The sequence below is a fragment of the Canis lupus genome, chromosome 26 (assembly GCF_003254725.2).
Source record: "Canis lupus dingo isolate Sandy chromosome 26, ASM325472v2, whole genome shotgun sequence".
In the NCBI taxonomy this organism is placed as follows: domain Eukaryota; kingdom Metazoa; phylum Chordata; class Mammalia; order Carnivora; family Canidae; genus Canis; species Canis lupus.
Window position 1 is genome coordinate 37,628,968 of NC_064268.1, and position 19,452 is coordinate 37,648,419.

The following is a 19,452-nucleotide window of genomic DNA, read 5'->3' on the forward strand; positions in this document are numbered from 1 at the left end:
GCGCTGCAGGGCAGCTCCACGGGTTCTGAGCGGGAAACACCTGCGGCTGCCCGGCCACCCCACCTGCCTGGTGCTGAGTCCAAGGATCCCTCCCAGGTCCCCCTGCGCTGACGACCCACACACGACTTCAGTTTAAAGCGCCAAGTGTGGCACAGAGACAATGCCCGGTGACGCGGGGACGTCCTACTGCCGGAGTCTGAGGAAACAGCGCGGCTGCTGAGCCACGTCCAACCGCGAGGACACGTCCTCGTGTACGAGGGTGACCGGCGACCTGCAGGGTCCTTTCATGCCAGAGGCAGGAAATACCACGCTGGAAAGGATGCTCTTGCATAGAAGACAGGTTTCGTTGGCTTTCGACTTTTTTGTTTTTTAATAAAAGTTGGAAAGATGGTATATGCTGCTCGTGTCGTACGTGCGGGATGCAGAGTCCGCATCCCGGGTCTGCGGCCCGGCGACCCCGGGGAGTCCGGCTTGGCCGCTGCTGGAGGACAGCGGCCTCTGCTCCGGACGCACAGCTTCGCAGCCATTCGGCAAGACCACGTGCTTCCGATGCAGCAAACCCCTAAGAAGGTTCCTGGGTCTTAGCCCGGATTTTTTATCTTCATTTTCCTAGAGTACTGACCCAGAACTTAGAGAAAGACTTTAGTAAAAAGGCAAAAAAATAACCACATAGACTCAATATAAGTGGAGCAGCACAATCCTGCATTATGGCTCTTCGTGCTAATGAGCTGACAAGAAAGTTCCCAGGAAGTTCATTTTGTCAAAAGATACTTTTTTTTTTTTTTTTTTTTGTCAGTTTGTGCCATGATGTATCTCTCTACATGGATCTCTAATTAGCAACAGTGTGAGACTTGCCATTTCAGGGAAAAATATCCAAACGTACGCACTCTAATTGGAAATTTTCAATAACAACATTTTACCGGTAGCACTAATGAACAATAAGAGTCAACTAAGATAATCACTCTGAGGTATTCCAAGATTTTGAATCACTATTGATCTCACAAATAATCACTAAATTAAAAATTACGTATATGTTCACATGAAATGAACGGTCCTAAGTGTGTGGCGGTATTGGGGGAAAAATGCATGTCTGGCATGTAGTGTTACTGAAAAGTAATTATAAAGAATGCAGAACGTGTTCGGTATTGGCGTATTTTAATGACAGGAGAATTCTATAATTACTTTCACATCAAGGATGAAAACAAAAATCCAAACCTGCACAATCTCTATCGTGAGTACGTCTGACTGCCGAAGGCCTATCCCTATTAATAGATAAAACTCTATACTCGCTTTCTATATTTACCTTATTGTCAAGTCATTTGTAAGTGCAGAGGAGTAGTCTGGCATTGTTGCCTATTCTCAACATTTTATTTTTTTTATTTTTTTCATAATAAATTTATTTTTTATTGGCGTTCAATTTGCCAACATACAGAATAACACCCAGTGCTCATCCCGTCAAGTGCCCCCCTCAGTGCCTGTCACCCATTCACCCCCACCCCCCGCCCTCCTCCCCTTCCACCACCCCTAGTTCGTTTCCCAGAGTTAGGAGTCTTCAATGTTCTGTCTCCCTTTCTGATATTTCCTACCCATTTCTTCTCCCTTCCCCTCTATTCCCTTTCACTATTATTTATATTCCCCAAATGAATGAGAACATACAACGTTTGTGCTTCTCCGACTGACTTACTTCACTCAGCATAATACCCTCCAGGTCCATCCACGTCGAAGCAAATGGTGGGTATTTGTCGTTTCTAATGGCTGAGGAATATTCCATAGTATACATAAACCACATCTTCTTTATCCATCATCTTTCGATGGACACCGAGGCTCCTTCCACAGTTTGGCTATTGTGGACGTTGCTGCTAGAAACATCGGGGTGCAGGTGTCCCGGCGTTTCACTGCATCTGAATCTTTGGGGTAAATCCCCAACAGTGCAATTGCTGGGTCGCAGGGCAGGTCTATTTTTAACTGTTTGAGGAACCTCCACACAGTTTTCCAGAGTGGGTGCACCAGTTCACATTCCCCCCAACAGTGTATGAGGGTTCCCTTTTCTCCGCATCCTCTCCAACATTTGTGGTTTCCTGCCTTGTTAATTTTCCCCATTCTCACTGGTGTGAGGTGGTATCTCATTGTGGTTTTGATTTGTATTTCCCTGATGGCAAGTGATGCAGAGCATTTTCTCATGTGCTTGTTGGCCGTGTCTAGGTCTTCCTCTGTGAGATTTCTGTTCATGTCTTTTGCCCATTTCATGATTGGATTGTTTGTTTCTTTGGTGTTGAGTTTAATAAGTTCTTTATAGATCTTGGAAACTAGCCCTTTATCTGATACGTCATTTGCAAATATCTTCTCCCATTCTGTAGGTTGTCTTAGTTTTGTTGACTGTATCCTTTGCTGTGCAGAAGCTTCTTATCTTGATGAAGTCCCAATAGTTCATTTTTGCTTTTGTTTCTTTTGCCTTCGTGGATGTATCTTGCAAGAAGTTACTGTGGCCGAGTTCAAAACGGGTGTTGCCTCTGTTCTCCTCTAGGATTTTGATGGAATCTTGTCTCACACTTAGATATTTCATCCATTTTGAGTTGCTTTGCTGATCTTTTCACCTACTTGAACCAAAAATGAAAATTCTAAAATAAATAACGGTGACTTTAAAAACGGAACAGTTCAAATAAAGACAGAGTTCACTGATTTACGTCGAGCATAATTAAGAGAATTAAGCTGTCCCCTTGTGCTTATTGCAGAGACCTGTTTATTTTTCCTACTTTCATATACGAAAGAATGAGCACGTCAATGAACACCGCACTGAAAAACCCTTCTGATAACGATAGAGATTAAAAATAGTTGATTAAAAAAGAAATAGTCGATTATCGGCTTTATGTTGGGGGCGAATAGAAATGTTATAATCTAATCCGTGATTCAGAAAACGGACATCATATGTCGATGATCAAACAAGAAATTTTCCAGGCAAGAAATGTTACCAGTCCTTCTTGACTAGCCATACGCTTGTCATCATGTGGGCTAAATAAAATCTCCGCATAACGTGAGAAAATCCAACAATGTGACTTCAAGGATAACAAGAACTTTCAAATCCTAAGTTGGTTTCTTACCAAGAAACCAAGACGACGGTTAGACAACAGGCTGCAGCACGTATGGGACGAGCAAGGGCCTGGGGGGACTGTCTCTGGTCCACAGTAGCTGCACTAAACCGCTGTGTGTGCGCCCGCAGGGGGGCTCCAGGGAGGAAGGGCCGAGGACAGGTGAGCGGTGGCTTTTTCACTTCATTATTCGGAAGCAATGGTCCTAAATGGGGCATCAGAAGAGAAAATCTTCAGCAACATGATGTCTTTAGTTCAAGTCTTCCGTCTTGGGGATCCCTGGGGGGCTCAGCAGTTGAGCATCTGCCTTTGGCCCAGGGTGTGACCCCGGGGTCCCAGGATCGAGTCCCACGTCGGGCTCCCTGCATGGGGCATGCTTCTCCCTCTGCCTGTGTCTCTGCCTCTCTCTCTCTTTCTGTCTCTCAAAATGAATGAATGAATGAATGAATGAATAGATAAATAAATAAATAAATCTTTTTTAAAAAATTGTCTTCCCCTGTCACGTGGACGTGTGAGGGCGCCCAGCATGAAGGGCACATTCCAAACCCCAGGTCACTGAGCTCCGGGAGGAAGCAGATGGGAAGGCGCTTGCCTGGCATCTGCGTGGCAGCTCTGGTGGGCTTCCTGGAACCTCATGCATTGGGAAGGCACATTTCTCTTCAAATAATTAGTGGGGTCTTTCAAAGCGTCCTGACGGACACATCCCTGCAACATGCTAAGTGAAATTAATTGCAGATAAGATAGATTTTTAACTCGGTGGAAGTGCATATACTTCCAAACTACCAGTGTTTTGAGACTTTCAGGCAATTTTGGCTTTCGCAGTAACGGGAAGGCCCCGAGCAGCCCTCCGTGGAGGCGCCGGCCCTTCCACCGTAAAACAAAGCAAAATGAAATCAAGGCACGGCCTCATCAGAAGGCCCAGGTAAACTCGTAGGTCACGGCACGTAAGTTGCTCCGAAGCTCCTTAGACCGGGCAGCGGATCGGGACCCGGCTTCACAGGCCCGTGAGGTGGCAGAGGTCCTCCCGGGCCGCCCGGACAGCAGGTGGCGGGAGCCCCGGGGCGCCTCGGAGTCCTGGGCCGCGGTCCTGTCCCCACCGCTCCGCGCGCTCAGATGCGGGAGCGAGCTTCCCGAAAGCCACCGTTCCTAGTGGAAGTGATTCCCGGGAATAGGAGTTGCCTCGAGGGCTGTGACAGGTCACCACGGGCAGGGGGGCTCCCAGGGCCACGGGCAGGGCCCCGCACGTCGGAGACGGGTCCAGGGGGCTGACGCCCAGGCGTCCCGAGGCCGTGCGGGGGCCTCAGGGGGCTCGGACCCATGCACCTCCCCCTGGGCAGGAGGCCCTGCACCGGCCCCGCATCCCTTCTCCTCCACCTCTGGGCCTTGTGGGGCCCGCACGGTCCGGACGCCCGCCACCCCTCCAGCCTCGGCCGTGTCCGCAAAGGCCCCTCTGCCGGCGCCGCCGCCCAGGCTCCGGGAGTGGGACGCGCATCTGGGACACGAGGTGCAGTGGCCGGAGGCGCGGGTGGCCTGCCTGGGCATCGTCGGAGCGCAGGCAGGCTGCCCTCTCGCCACGCAGGCCGACCGCACCTTCTCTCCTCCTGCAGCAGTGACACCGGCAGCCGCCTCCTCCGGCCGGGTGGGAGCGACTCCTCCCCGACGTGCAGGCCCGAGCCTGCCAGGAAGCCGGGCCTGCTCCAGGGCTGCCAGCATCATGGGCCACCGAGCCTCCCCCACCGCGGCTACAAGAGCACCCCCTCCCCCACGTGCAGACCCGAGCCTGCCAGGAAGCCGGGCCTGCTCCGGGGCCGCCTGCATCACGGGCCGCCAGCGAGCACAGCCATGCGGACACAGGCCGGCTGGGAACCAGCCGCGGGGCCTGGGCCACACTCACACGCACACGGGCCCCCGGGCCACGCGGGGCTCCTTCCACACCCACTGCCCTCCCGCCGCCCCACCCCTGAAACTTGGCCCCGAGGATGGCAAAGCAGAAAACACTGCCCGATACCTGTAAATATAAATTGGAGACGTATCCAGTTTGCTCGTGATTTGACATTGGTTCCATAATACGAGCTCCGAAGGAGGAAAGGAAAAAAATATTTTCGTTTCAGAAGATAAAGGGAAGGGAGCGAGAGCGCAGGGAAGGGCGGGGTGGGAGGAAGGCCTCGGCGGGGACCCCCTGGGGCAGCCAGTGTGGGTCCCACGGACCGGCCGCTTGGCAAAATCAGCGAACGTTTCCTGCATCAAGAACCTTAGTCATAGGGGATCCCTGGGTGGCTCAGTGCTTCAGCGCCTGCCTTTGGCCCAGGGCGTGATCCTGGAGACCCGGGATCGAGTCCCACGTCGGGCTCCCTGCATGGAGCCTGCTTCTCCCTCTGCCTGTGTCTCTGCCTCCCTCTCTCTCTCTCTCTCTCTCTGTGTGTGTGTCTATCATGAATAAGTAAATAAAATCTTTAAAAAAATCATTTAAAAAGAACCTTAGACATCGAGGCCCAGAAAAAGAACTACTTTGATCCCTTTTTCTTTTTTTCTGGTATACTCACAAGCTAAAAACCCGTTTTTGGACTTCTCCACGTATAAAACATTATCAGATTTGAAACAACTAATATTGAAACTCTCTACTATGCGACTCACTGTTGAGGTGCTTCAGAATAGACACAAACACCCGTGTCTTGAAATTCCACTCCTCCTCCAGTGTCCTATCCGCGCTCACACCCACTCCTACCCACCTACCCACTCAGCCACACACAATCCACAAACGTCCGTGTCTTTCAGTTGTTGCTATATATTTTTTTAATATTTTATTTATTTATTCATGAGAGACCCAGAGAGAGGCAGAGACCCAGGCAGAGGGAGAAGCAGGCTCCATGCAGGGAGCCCGATGTGGGACTCGATCCTGGGACCCCGAGGTCATGACCTAAGCTGAACGCAGATGCTCAACCCTTGAGCCACCCAGGTGCCCCGGTTGCTATGTTTAATCATTGCTTTAGATTATTTTTTGGTAAATGGAAAAATCTTCCCAAATTCCTGCTATCTTCCATTCAGAGGCTCTATTGTACAAGTAGACCTGCTTTATAGAAATAAAGCTTATTTATTCTGTGTTTGTAAACCGCCCCCCCCAAAAAAAAATCATTCAGCTCCCCATCAAAAATACAGCCACTTGCTTTTCTTTAATGACAGGTCAGTGAGGGAGCAGGCTGAGAGGAAAATCCTTTTCCTTTTTGGTAACTGATTTGTCTTTGCTCAACAGACCACCTGTACCTTAGTAGGTGGTGGGACAGTGGAGGCCAAGGTGAGGAAGCCTGGCTCTCTCTCCCACAGCCGTCCGCGGCGTGTAATCCGGTACGCGGGGCATCTCGTCACTCAATCCATAATCCACTCATTCCACAAATATTATTTGGGGCAGTGGAATAGCAGAAGGTGGGAGAGCTAGAGTAAGACTCCAAGAACTCAAGCTTAGTGGATAAAAAAAAGAAGTTGGGGATCCCTGGGTGGCTCAGCGGTTTGGCGTCTGCCTTTGGCCCAGGGCACAATCCTGGAGTCCCAGGATCGAGTCCCACGTTGGGCTTCTGGCGTGGAGCCTGCTTCTCCCTCCTCCTGTGTCTCTGCCTCTCTCTCTCTCTCTCTCTCATAAATAAATAAATGAATGAATGAATAAATAAATAAATAAATCTTTAAAAAAAAAAAGAAAGAAAGAAGTTAACCATCTTTTCTTTTATTTCTTCGGACAGAGAGAGCAGGGATGGGGAGGGGCACAGGGAGAGACCCTCAAGCAGGCTCCGCGCCCGGTGCACAGCGCGACCTGGGCTCCACCTTACGATCCTGACATGAGCCAAAATCAAGAGTCAGACGCTTCATCAACCAAACCGCCAGGTGCCCTCATTTTTTTTTTTTTTTTTTTTTGCATCTTGGTTTGAAAATGAGCAGTCCTGTTCTTTCCTCCCGCCAAAACCTAATGTATTCAAGAAAGGTGCAAGCTTGCTAACCAAGGTGTTTGTCAACAACGATGAAATATTTCCCTCTCCCTCGCCCGCTTGAACATTTGATAAACCCACTTTCCGACACCTCCGTCCTATCAAGCCACATTCAAGGAACTCGCGTTTCCAGCAGTGGTTACACACACACACACACACACGACTGCCTTTTTGCGGATTCACTTCAGATTGGATTGCAGACTACGTTTTACACAGAGAAGGATCACCGGAGACCTGGGAGTCAATGGTCTCATTTTACGGAGGAAGAACGTGAGGTCCAGATAGACTGGCACGTGCCCCAGGTCACCATAGAGAAGCTGAGCCAGAGAACTCTACAGAGAGCCCTAATTATTCTACTGCAATAGTCTGTTCGGTTTCTCTGCAGAGGACGCACACCCACAAGCTCCTCCTCCTCAAATCGGGAACTCTTGCCACGCTGAACTCAAAAGGCAGTGGCTGAGCAACCAGGCCCCTGGGGTCAGCCGTCCGTCTCCGTAAGTGCTTCATCTCTTTGTGGCTCACGTCCTCAGCTACCCTGGGGACTGAGGAACACAAGGTGAACAGAGAACTTCTCCACCAAAGCCAACGCAGAGTCTCAAAGCTCACCAAGAGAAGTCAAGATATCAAAACAGGATCCCTGGGTGGCGCAGCGGTTTAGCGCCTGCCTTTGGCCCAGGGCGTGATCCCAGAGACCCAGGATCGAGTCCCACGTCGGGCTCCTGGTGCATGGAGCCTGCTTCTCCCTCTCTCTGCCTGTGTCTCTGCCTCTCTCTCTCTCTGTAACTATCATAAGTAAGTAAAAATTTAAAAAAAATTTAAAAAAAAAAGATATCAAAACAACCCTTTTATTAAAAACCAAAGTGACAGGGGCGCCCGGGTGGCTCAGCCGGTGAAGCGTCTGCCTCCAACTCAGGCCGTGATCCTGGGGTCCTGGGATCGAGTCCTGCATCGGGCTCCCTGCTCAGGGGAGAGTCTGCTTTTCCCTGTGCCTCTGTGATCTCTCTCGTGGTCTCTCAAATAAGGAGATAAAGAAATAAATCTTTATAAAAAAAAAATCAAAGTGACAAACTTGCACCAAAAATGCTTAAATATTGGGGATCCCTGGGTGGCTCAGCGGTTTGGCACCTGCCTTTGGCCCAGGGCGCGATCCTGGGGTCCCGGGATCGAGTCCCACGTCGGGCTCCCGGCATGGAGCCTGCTTCTCCCTCCTCCTGTGTCTCTGCCTCTTTCTCTCTCTGTGTCTATCATAAATAAAAATAAATAAATAAATCTTTTTTAAAAATGCTTAAATATTTCCAGGAATCTAAAGAAGAAAAGCACTCCCTCTCCTCTCGCGCCCCCTTTAAGAATAATGTGACTTCCAGTTGGCACGGAAAAATCAGCTGATGCAGATGGCGAGCGCCGAGAACTATTCGGGGAACGCGGGCCTGTCCGTGGACTACTCGTCATGCTTATTTATGAAAACGCAGGTCTCTCCGTCTTAGCTTCTTAATGACATCATCAGGCATCCGGATTTTGAGCGTGGGAGCCTGCGCGCAAATGAAATCCTACTGCTTGCGAGCGCATAACTCGTTTTTCAAAAAAGAAAGAATTTTAGAGCATTTAGAATTAAAAGGGACCTTGGAAACTGTGGATAAAAAAGGCGACAGGCTTTAGAGTGGGTATTTTGGTCCTTCGTAGGTGATGCTGCAGCTGTAGGCACTGGTCCTTACCTCCCGGGTCTTCCCCGGTCCGCGGAGGGTAGTCAGTACTGGGTTGCTCCGAGGACTGCAGACACGTGAAACCCGTAGCCCGTCAACAGTGCTCAGGACTCGGGGCTCCTGCTGGTCGCGGTGCTTCTCAGTCCCCAAGCAGCCACGTGCCTGAAGGATGGATGAGCGGCAAGGGAATGAACGTGAACTAAGCCCTCCGCGCAGTCGGCGCTGGCCAGGTGACCTGCGCAAGGTGAAAGGCAGCAGCCGTAGCTTCTCCCGTCGGCCCCCGAGCACGTGCCAGCGGCCAACGAGGTGCTCGGATACGTTATCTGGTCTACTCTTCCCGAACGGATGCCCTGACGGGGTGGGAAGTGTCGTCTCAGTTGTACAGAAGAGACATCAGGGAGTCCAAGAGGTTCAGGCGTGTGCCCGCGGTCCCACAGCTAACCAGCCGCAGGGCCAAGACGAGGAAGGAAGGACCGGACGTTGCCCTGAGCCCAAATGCACACAAAACGAACCGTGTCAGGAGGTGGGGATGAGAATCCGACAGTCTTCCCAGCACGAGCTCCCGAGGAGCCGGGCCTGGGGCTCCCTGCCCCGTGAACTCCGAGTCCGGGACAGTCCCTGGAACACAGTGAGTGCTCAGTGGGTATACATGGGTCATGATGGTGCAGCTGTGATGTGGCCGAGGATGCAGCTCAGTGGGTACACGTGGGTCATGATGGTGCAGCTGTGACGTGGCCGAGGACGCAGCTCAGTGGGTACACGTGGGTCATGATGGTGCAGCTGTGACGTGGCCGAGGACGCAGCTCAGTGGGTACACGTGGGTCATGATGGAATGCAGGTGGCAACGTGGCCGAGGAAGCAGCTCCTCTCCAAGCGGAGTCCTCGTGCCGAAGAGTAAATGCAAGTGGTGGAGGGCTCGCGACCGTGCTCGAGGAGCAGCAGGCACGGACGGCCCTGACCTTCGTCCATCTCTGACGAGGACTGTGTCCAAAGCGCTTTCCACCACTACAGGGTCACCTCAGTCACCAGCATCCCCCTAAGACGCAGCGAGCAATGAAGAGGATCCACCCGTGTAGACACACACCTCCGTATTTGGGGGACGGCTTAGACCCACACTGCTGTGTGTGGCATATGGAAAAAAAAATTCTCCACGAATGTCGTAAAAGTGAATCTAAACCTTAGTTTTCTTTCCTGTGCCCAACATGGGGCTCAAACCCACAACCCCAAGATCAAGAGTCGCCCACTCCGCAGACTGAGCCAGCCAGGTGCTCCCAGCTTCGTTTCTTTTTATTCAAATCACATCTCTCGCTTAAAATTCATGGCAAAATAAACCCCCGGCCCCGTTGGATCTGTGCAGCCCCACGTCCAGCAGGGGAGCCTCAGCGACCTGAGAGCTTGCTCTTTGCGGGGTGGAGGGAAGCATTAGGAAAACGCAGAGAGCCGTGGTCGGGGAGAATTTTCAAAGAAAGACATCCCTTTGGCCCAAGCAAAATTCCCCCCAGCCGGCGCCGACGTCCCCGCAGCCACATCCAGGGGCCACCCGCGTCTGTGCTTTTCTTCAGCAACGGAGTTCATTCTGACAGTTTATCTACTACGAGCCGTGCAGGAAAATGCCTCTTCATTTTCCATATTCTGTTTGGCAAACAAAGCATGACACATGGCAATATAAAAGAGAAATATAATCCCGGGACGCGCGTGCAATCCTGGCAGGGAAGGGCTGCGGATGGTGTGAGGCCCGCGGCACCGGCCTTCTGAACAGCGTGCAAACACCGTCACCTGCTGTTCATCCGTGGGGCCTGCAGGCGCGGGCCCGGAGGCAGGATGAGTCACAGGCCGGGTTCACGAGCTATTCCCGCTCCGAAGCACCAACTGGCCTTGAGAAAGAGACGTGCGCCAACCTTAAGAATTAGTAATTCTTTACGAATTAACAATCTCTGCTTAGGAGTCAGCGGAACACGCCGGTGCATTCACGCAGAGCTCTCCCTGGGAGCATATTGTTGCCTGTAGGGAGGGCAGAGGATCCACCAGGAGGATGCCAGACATGATGGATTGAATTCACTAATGTGTGTTCGAATTTTGCTATTTTACACATTTCGTATTCTCTGTTTACCAGAGCAGGCTGCGCAGGAACCGCGCCCCCTGAATGGATCAGCCCCGCTCTCTCTTCACATCCTCTAAAGAAAAGGATGCACGCTTCTTCCAAAGGCAGTGCGACGTCCAGACGCCCGTAAGGCACGTCGGGGTAGGGGTCATGCCAGATCCCGTTTTGTCCTTTTGTGCCTGATAAGGGAGGAGAGGCTGAGAAAAATCCCCGTGGGATGAGTAAACGGAGGAATGCAGCGCACAGTTCAGAACTTCAGATATTTCTAGACAATGACCAGCGCATCCTCCAACCCCCATGCACTTCTACTCTCCCTTTTAATGAAAATAACATCCATAGGAAAAGATTCAAAACTATCCATCCCCTGTACCCCCTCTTCCCATACTTGGCAGTAGCATCAACCAAAGCGAAGGCACCAAAGCGCCTTGTTGATTCTAGTTACTTTGACCAGAAGAGCTGAACGAGGGCGTGGGACCCTATGTTCTCACCGGAAGTCCCTAATTCTAACGAAATCAAGCATAAAATATCCCAATTAAAAACATCTAAGTGGACAGGGCGCCCAGGGGGCTCGGTCGACTCGGATTTCAGCCCAGGTCCTGATGTCAGGGCTGCGGGACGGAGCCCGCGGCAGGCTCGGTGCCCCGCGGAGAGTCGGCTGCGGAGCCTTCCTCTCCCTCTGCCCCTGCCCTTCCCCTCACTCGTGTTCTAAACAAGTATCTTTAAAGACCAGCAAAAGTGGTAACTGGAACAGAATCTTAGGCAGCATGACCTCACCACGAACTCACTTTGCTCCTTGATCCGCTGACTCCAATACTTAAAAATCTCTAAGTGTGACGGGTCTCATCTCCAGCTGGGAACCACTAACTCGAGCGGTCCTGCGCGCCGCTTAGCTGGCCTACTACGCTCCTCTCGGTTCGCTCCCCGATGACAGCGCTATACCTCTCCTCCCCGCCAAACCTTCAAAATCGCCGCCCGTCCTCCATCCCAGCCGATGACCTTGCTTCTGGTTTTAATGTGAAAACGCATCAACCAGAGGACACCCATGGGCCTCCCTGTGAAGACGCCACCCTAGCTCCACCTGTGCCCCCTGCTCTGCCTCCGCCCCGTTCAGTCGGGGACCGGCCGGCCGTCCTCAGAGGCCCCGTCCTCCACCTCCTCCCCTCCGACTCCAGACCCCGTGTTACGGAACTGCCTGACCTTGGTCTGCCTCAGGTCCCTCCTTCCTCTAGACTCTTCCATCAGGACACACACGTGCTATATTAAAAACACAAGACAAGACACAATCCAATCTCCTTCTGTAGCCTCTGGCCCGATTCCTTGCCTACACCCCCCCCCCCAGTAGAAACATCCTCTAAAGAACTCCTGAAACCATTCCATTCCCAGTACAAGTGATATTCCCCTCAAAACTGGCAAAAACTGGCTCTTACAGGGTGAAAAATTCTTACTCTTTTTATGCATAAAGCAAATACATATATATATTATCAAATATATATATTATCAGACATATATATTATCAAATATATATTATCAAATATATATTATCAAATATATATACATAAAATGTAACAAATATAAACCATATCAGTGATACCAGAATCTCATCGAGGGGAGGGAAGAACAATTAAAAAAAATGTCTAAAAAAAAAACGTCTAAAGAAGCTCCTTAAGGGAGGTAATAATAAAATAATGAAAACAAGTTTGACAAACACTGGTCTAAACCCATGATTTCAATGCCTTCTCTTCCTGTTTTTCTCAAGCCTTCTTGGATCTGTTTTTCATCCCCAGGGCCCCCCGTAAACTGCTGTCAGTGTCACCCATGCCTGCCATATTCCTAACTCCAATGGCCAATCCCTAAACGAAAGTGTGGACACTATTTGGCACAGCTGACCACTTCCTCTTTCTTCAGACACTTCCTTGGCACCATTCGTGAATGTGTGATTGTTCTCCCTAACTCTCTGAACCCTTGAGATCTGATATCAGGAGCAGAACTGATGCAAAAAGTAAGGATTCTTGTACGTCTGGACGGTAACCAGTCCGACACACCAGCGATCCTGGTATAGTGTCCCTGATCTAAGTCAGATCCTTGATCCTAGATTAGATCTCCTTGATCTGAGTCAGATCGTGCCGTTCCTTCAACAGCTTTCCGTCTCTCGTAGAGTAAAAGCCAACGTCTTTGTCGTAGCACAAAGCCCTCCTTCGCTAGGCCTTGCTTCCTCTCCGCCCTCGCCTTCCACCATGGCCCCTCCTTGAGACTGTACGCCAGCCACGCTGGCTTCCTTGAGAAACTGCTCATCCTTTGGGCTCTTCTACACGCGGCCACTTCTGCTTGGATATCCCTCCAGATGCTCCGTGGCTCACACTTCCACTACCTTCAGGTCTCTGCTGCTCAAAACTCACACTGTCCCAGAGCTGCTCACACCGCATACAGTAGTTCCCCTTGTCATTTTTTATTCTCCCCATCCCGCTTCATTTTCTTTCCCAGAACTTATGATTGTCTCTCCTAGACATTTCTTTATTTCTTCTCCTCCCCCTGGACTAGGATATTATAGGTATTATGTCTCCTTCTACTGGAAGAAGAGCTCCTGGATGCTTTTATTGTTCGGTTCACGGCTATAATCGAAGCGTCCAGATACTGGCACATAGTCAAAGTTCAGTAAATATCTGTGTGATGATAAATCTTATTTTAACATCTAAATAAAAGACTACAACTACCACTTTTTAACAGATAAAAAACTGTATTTTAATTTCCCTTCTTGAAATACAATCTCACCATCTCATTGGCCTATGGCAAATAAGACCATAAGATGCAAAAGAAAAAAAACTAACGACTCACAGAAATGGAAAGAAACTGCTTTGGCTAGAGCGGTTTTCCTTGGCTATTTTGTCATGGGAGAAGTTTTAGGAGAGGCCAACATTTAAATAGCTTCTCAAACCAACAGAGACTTCGATGCTGGTAAACACAAAATGGCTTTTTAGATGATGTCGCTCATGGTTTCTAGAAGCAAACATTCAAGTCGAAATGAGCAAATGTCAGACTCTGGACACAGCGTTTTGGAAGAATGACAGAGGATCCAAATGTCTGGTCAGCATAGAGCCATGTCTTGCAAATCTGGTACAACTAATAAGAAACTACTTAAACGAGATCCATTCGTGAAAAAGAAAAACACGCTCAGGAGACAGTGTATCCATGCAGAATGCTGGTATTCCTTCATTTCAATCTTTCCCTTCCTCTCTTACAGTCTTAACCTACTTCCAAAGTAGTAGTTGATGGCTGGAATACCTTCTTCGTCTGTAGCACATTTTATCTGAAGGTTCAGAGATTTCTGCTAGAAAGCTAAAAATCTCAGCTCTCAAATTACTTCTCTCTTCCAGATGCCTTTGCCAGCCCAGAAGGGAAAAAGTTTAATTCAAGTCACCTGGTGACCGACTCGGTGATAATGACACAGTTCAATAAATTCCAGCTCTCCACTCTTTCATCTCACCCCGTATCTAGTTGTGACATTTCTCCTTAAAGTCCTTCTGTTTTCAAAGAACTCTACGTGGAAAGTAGAGCTCCGGGTCCTGATGGATGTGCACAGCCAGTAAGGCAGATTTAGGAAGGGATCTTTTCTTGCGTTCAAGTGGCAACCTAGGGGGCTTGTCTCTGACATTACACAGCTACCAACGGCATGTGTACAAGAACAAAGGACCGAAATATTAACACCACTGACACATTTATATCAAGCATGAGGAGATCACACACAGTGGTGGTGGGTAAAGGTGCAAAAAGGTACGTGGTTTCCGTCACGGGAGCCTGGGGAAGACTGGATTCCAGATCGCCACCCAACAGCTCCGTGACCTCAGACACGCAGGTTAACTTAACCTTTTGGAGCCTCACTTTCCTCTACTGTAAAATGGGGATAATGAATGCATGAGGCACCTGTGAAGAATAAATGAAACAATGAAGGTCAAGTGATTGATGTAGGTAGTACCAACTGCTTTCCTACCGTTATCATCATCTCCTAGATCCCCTCTTACTGTTCTCTCCAACACAAGAAGTCAGTCCCCAGAGGGACACGTACAGAAGTAGGGAAGCCCACTCTGTCCCGCCAGGGCTGGGAGTGGGCATTCAGCATAACAAAGAGTGGTGCCAACACTCCAAGGTGGGTGCAGGCCTCTCCTGTTTCTGCTGACTGCTGGGTGTCTGCAGGACAGCAAAGATTAGCTTGGGTTGCCTCTTGGGGAGTAAGAACCAACCCCCACTCTCATTATTATTTGTAAATAATGATAAAGAAAGACAAGGTGGCGGGGGTGGGGTGGGGGTGACTGGGTGGCGGGCACTGGGGGGGGGGCACTTGACGGGATGAGCACTGGGTGTTATTCTGTATGTTGACAAACTGAACACCAATAAAAAAAAAAATTTATGATACCAGCCAAAAAAAAAAAAAAAAAGAAAGACAAGTAGACGTGGTAGATATAAAAGGTGAAGATCAAGACATAACAAATAAAAGGAATTTAATAGTAATAGTTTTTTTTTTCTAAAAATTGAGATCTCAGCTCATAAGTGTGCAGGCAGCAATAGAGCAGCTAATATGCAAGGATGTTTAGAAACTGAATTATCTCCCCTCCTGTGGAGATGGTCTGCTGGAAAAAGCAATGAAGCATGTTACCTGATGAATAAAGGACCTTTGTTTCCTGTGCTTTTAATCAAAATCTTTTCACCAAATGTCAAAGAAAAACGAAGGAGTTAAACTTCTTTTAGCAAAAAAAGAATAGGGTCTCATTTTTCCATCAAAGATAATGAGAGATCCTAGCAGTCGTAGGAAGGAGACGGAAGGTGTGCATGGTGAGCAGTATTTATCATTTTATTCCATAGTACACGATAAATTCTGAGATTACGTAGTTTTACCGCCCGGTTTACTGAAGTGCTAAGTGTCTACTTAAGGAGATCGCTCCTGTTAAGATTAAAAGCCTTTCAAACAACATTCCCCCAAGTCCTGCAAATGTTTTCTTCCTCCCAATCCAGATAGGTAATTTTGTCAACTCAGTGTACCCAGTCAGGTTTTAAAAGGTAGATTCTATATTTCTGATGAACTAGGACTTCTTTCAATAAATGTTCACATCTGAGGCCAGCCACATTCTGTCCCCAGTCCGCATTTCCAGCTTTATCTCTCCAAATTCCCCACCACGGAGCCTTTCCTCTCCCAAGCCAGGCTATTTTCAGTTCCCAAAACATAAAACAAGCACCTCTATTTCCAGCTTATTGCTAAGACAGGAGGCTAACATAGGGCAGGGGGAAGCCAACAAGGAAGCCTTCCTGATGGGCACATGGTTAGTATTAAATCGGGACATATTCATAAAGGCACGGGAAGGAAATTCTTGCCTTCCGGGGATGAAACTGCAACAACAGGTCTCCCTATTGCCCCGGGTCTCTCTGAGGCTGGGGACAAAAGCACTAATGATGCTACATTTGAAGTTCAAGAGGCCACCAGGAAAGGACCTCACCAACTGCCCTGAGAGAGCTCTGAGAAATCACTGAATAAGAAGTCACTTACTACCTTGAGTCCCACTACCCAGTCAATATAAAAAGGAAATTCTATTTTAGAATTTTTCCACTTTTTTCCACTTTTTGCTGAGGCAAAACCCTGCTGGTGGGGCTGCCCAGAGAGACATCGCCACCTCTAGTCCAAGAAAACATGCCCCACCTCGTCTACATGTAGACTCATCATCAAGCATCAGACCGTAGGAATGAATTGCAGGGAAACCAAGACTCCCTTCCTACCACAGATGAGCAGTCACAGGAACAACACTCCCACAGATTATAGAGTCTGAAGGAGGATGGGGTATGGATATTCAAAATAAGACCCCAAAATCCACCCTGCTCCAGCCCTTGGTACCAGACAGGGCCTCCTTGGCATTAGGGATGGAGCAAATGAGCTCTGAATTAAGACTAAAATAATCACGACCAAGCCTTAAAAACCAACATGAGACTAATCCAACAGCCGAAGGTCCGACTAGAAAGTTATAACAAATGACCAAGATGCCATTAAGGCCCTCACTCTGTTGAGAGACGTGGAGTTCACGCATGGAAGTCTGAGGGCCGTTCTGGGGAACAATAAAGCCTTCTCACACTTACACCCCACACATACAGCTCAGACTCCCTGAAAATGACTTACAACCACAAAGTGACTAGAACTCAAATAGTGATGGCATTGCCACAAGAATAAATAGAACAAAACAGATATCCAGAAACAAGTGTAATGCAAATTTTTAAGAAATATTTCATTTATTTATTGAGAGACAGAGAAAACAGAAGTGGGTTGGGAGGGGCACAGGGAGAGAATCTCAAGCCAACTCCCTGCTGAGGGCAGAGCCCCGAGATCACGACGTGAGCTGAAATCAAGAGTCAGAGGCTTAACAGACTGAGCCACCAGGCGTCCCTGAAGAAATGTCAATTTAAAGAGCAAATTTCAAAACAATATATTTAGAAGGCACCCTGTGCTTGGAGCAAGGTGTGGAAGGGCACTCACCATACCACAAACATCAGTGACCTCTGGGGAGTGGGAAGGGAGGACAGGGCAAGGAATGAATTATTAGTTCAACCTTGGATTGTTTCATTTCTTGTAAGACTACTGATCAGCTTTGTCATTTAAAGTGATAAAAAAAAAAATTGGGCGGAGAAGGGAAGGACTACCCAGTTTTTTGGGGTTTTTTTACTTTACCCAACAACATCTAATACAGCAGGCCTTCAAAAATTATTTGTAGAATAAGGTAGAAAGGAGTAGGAGGGAGATGAAATAGGATAAAGGATAAAAAGATAACCATTCATGGAATGACAAAGCACTGTAGATCCTATAAATACAGGATGAGAAAGGGAAAAAGGGACACTTGATAAAGTTGGAGAAAAGAAGAAAGTGGAAAAAAAAGGGGTGGAACCCTAAAGTTAAATAAATGACAGACATCCATGAAAAAGATAAAAGCAACACACTATTTACCCCCATAAATGTAAAAGGGTTTAACTCCACTATCAAAAGAAACAGACTTTTCATGGTGGATTTAAAAACTGCTAGGGGGTTTTCTCTGGAAATGCCTAAGCAAACATGAATAAAAGTGATACTATTCAGTCTCCACAGACATCATAAAAGATTTTGTAATAATCCTAATAAGAAATGCGTAAGATTTTAAGACAAAAGCTACAAAATTTTACTTAAAGACATAAAAATTCCTAAATAAATATAGAACTGTTTTGGGATTTTTTTTTTTTTTTTTTTTTTTGGATAGAAAGATGCACTATTGTAACAGTGTCATTTCTCCCTAAATCAATGCTTCAGTTCGATGTTACTCAAATCGGTATTCCAATGGTTTTTAATGAAACCTGACTCTACAGCACACAGCAATAAAAGATAGATTAGCCAAGAAAACTTTGAACAAAAATCATCAAGAGGGCCTTGGTCTACTCTATATTAGGATCAATTCTTTCCACGAGCAAAGGAACTTCGAGGAGAACATCTTTGTTTCAGATTTGCACTTCACGACACTTTGTGAACATCCCGTGAGCCGCCTTAATAGAACTGGAAACCTGCTACATGTCCATCAAACTGGCTGAACACATCAAGGTAAACCCAAAGAATAAAATGCCAGCTATATTGATAGAAATATCAGCTTTGGGGGATCCCTGGGTGGCTCAGCAGTTTAGCCCCTGCCTTTGGCCCGGGCGTGATCCTGGAGTCCCGCGTCGGGCTCCCTGCATGGAGCCTGCTTCTCCCTCTGCCTGTGTCTCTGCCTCTCTCTATCATGAATAAATAAATAAATCTTTTTTTTAAAAAAAAAAGAAAGATCAGCTTTGTTAATAGAAATATTAGCTATGTTAATAGATACATACTAGATATAACAGATATATTAAAATTACACCTTAAGCATTTAGGGTATCTGCGGCCAGACTGCATAACTGGAGGCTGGACAGGAGAAGGGACGGCCGGAGGGGTTTTGGCTGCCTGCTTCCTGCTGGGGCACCGACGTGAGGAATGGGTCTGGGAACGGGCCACAGGTCACCATGGAGAAAGTGGATATTTGCCAGAGCATCTCTACAAAGTCAGAAATGTACCCCCAAGATCTTTCATGGTTCATCACAAACCTACCATTTGTGAATTTACAGACATTTTTAAACTATGACATTTGGGGTGAACACGTGTTATAATTTTTAAGACATAAGCCAAGTAAGCGTTTCATTTAGACTCAAAAAACAGTATTTTGCAGGACGGCAAACTTCCGTACGGTGAATTAGAGTGCGTATCCTTAGTCTGAAAGTATCTACTTTCAGGCTCCGTCTTGGGCGCTTGTATTCTAGAACTTTATTTTTTTTATTTTTTCATTTTTTTTACCGCTGGAAGTCTCCAGGGTAGAGCTATAGGGAGACCTACATTTCTCCATAAAGGAGTTTTCATTTCTTTTAGCCTATGTTCCTACACACGTGTGATCCCTCGCTTAGCAGTTTGCCTCCTCGAGATCTTCTGTAGTTTCACCTCTGCCGTCATGTAACAACCAGAAAGCAAAGAATTTGCCAAGATGAGTTGTTTAGGGAAAACCAACCCTCCCTTCCTTACTCTCCAATTT

General features: G+C 48.1%; 1 protein-coding gene across 10 annotated transcripts in view; it reads right to left on the bottom strand.

Annotated features, from left to right (window-relative positions):
- RNLS (renalase, FAD dependent amine oxidase) overlaps nt 1-19,452 on the bottom strand; it is a 273,338-nt gene that overhangs the window by 239,347 nt on the left and 14,539 nt on the right. Inside the window, exon 5 of one of the 10 annotated variants that reach the window (XM_049102116.1) lies at nt 10,014-11,058. The exons of the other annotated variants lie outside the window; for them this stretch is intronic. Within the exon in view, the coding sequence (XP_048958073.1) occupies nt 10,706-11,058 (353 nt within the window). The 3' untranslated portion in view covers nt 10,014-10,705. Of the gene's footprint in view, nt 1-10,013; nt 11,059-19,452 lie in introns of those variants that run through there. 10 annotated transcript variants of the gene reach the window in all.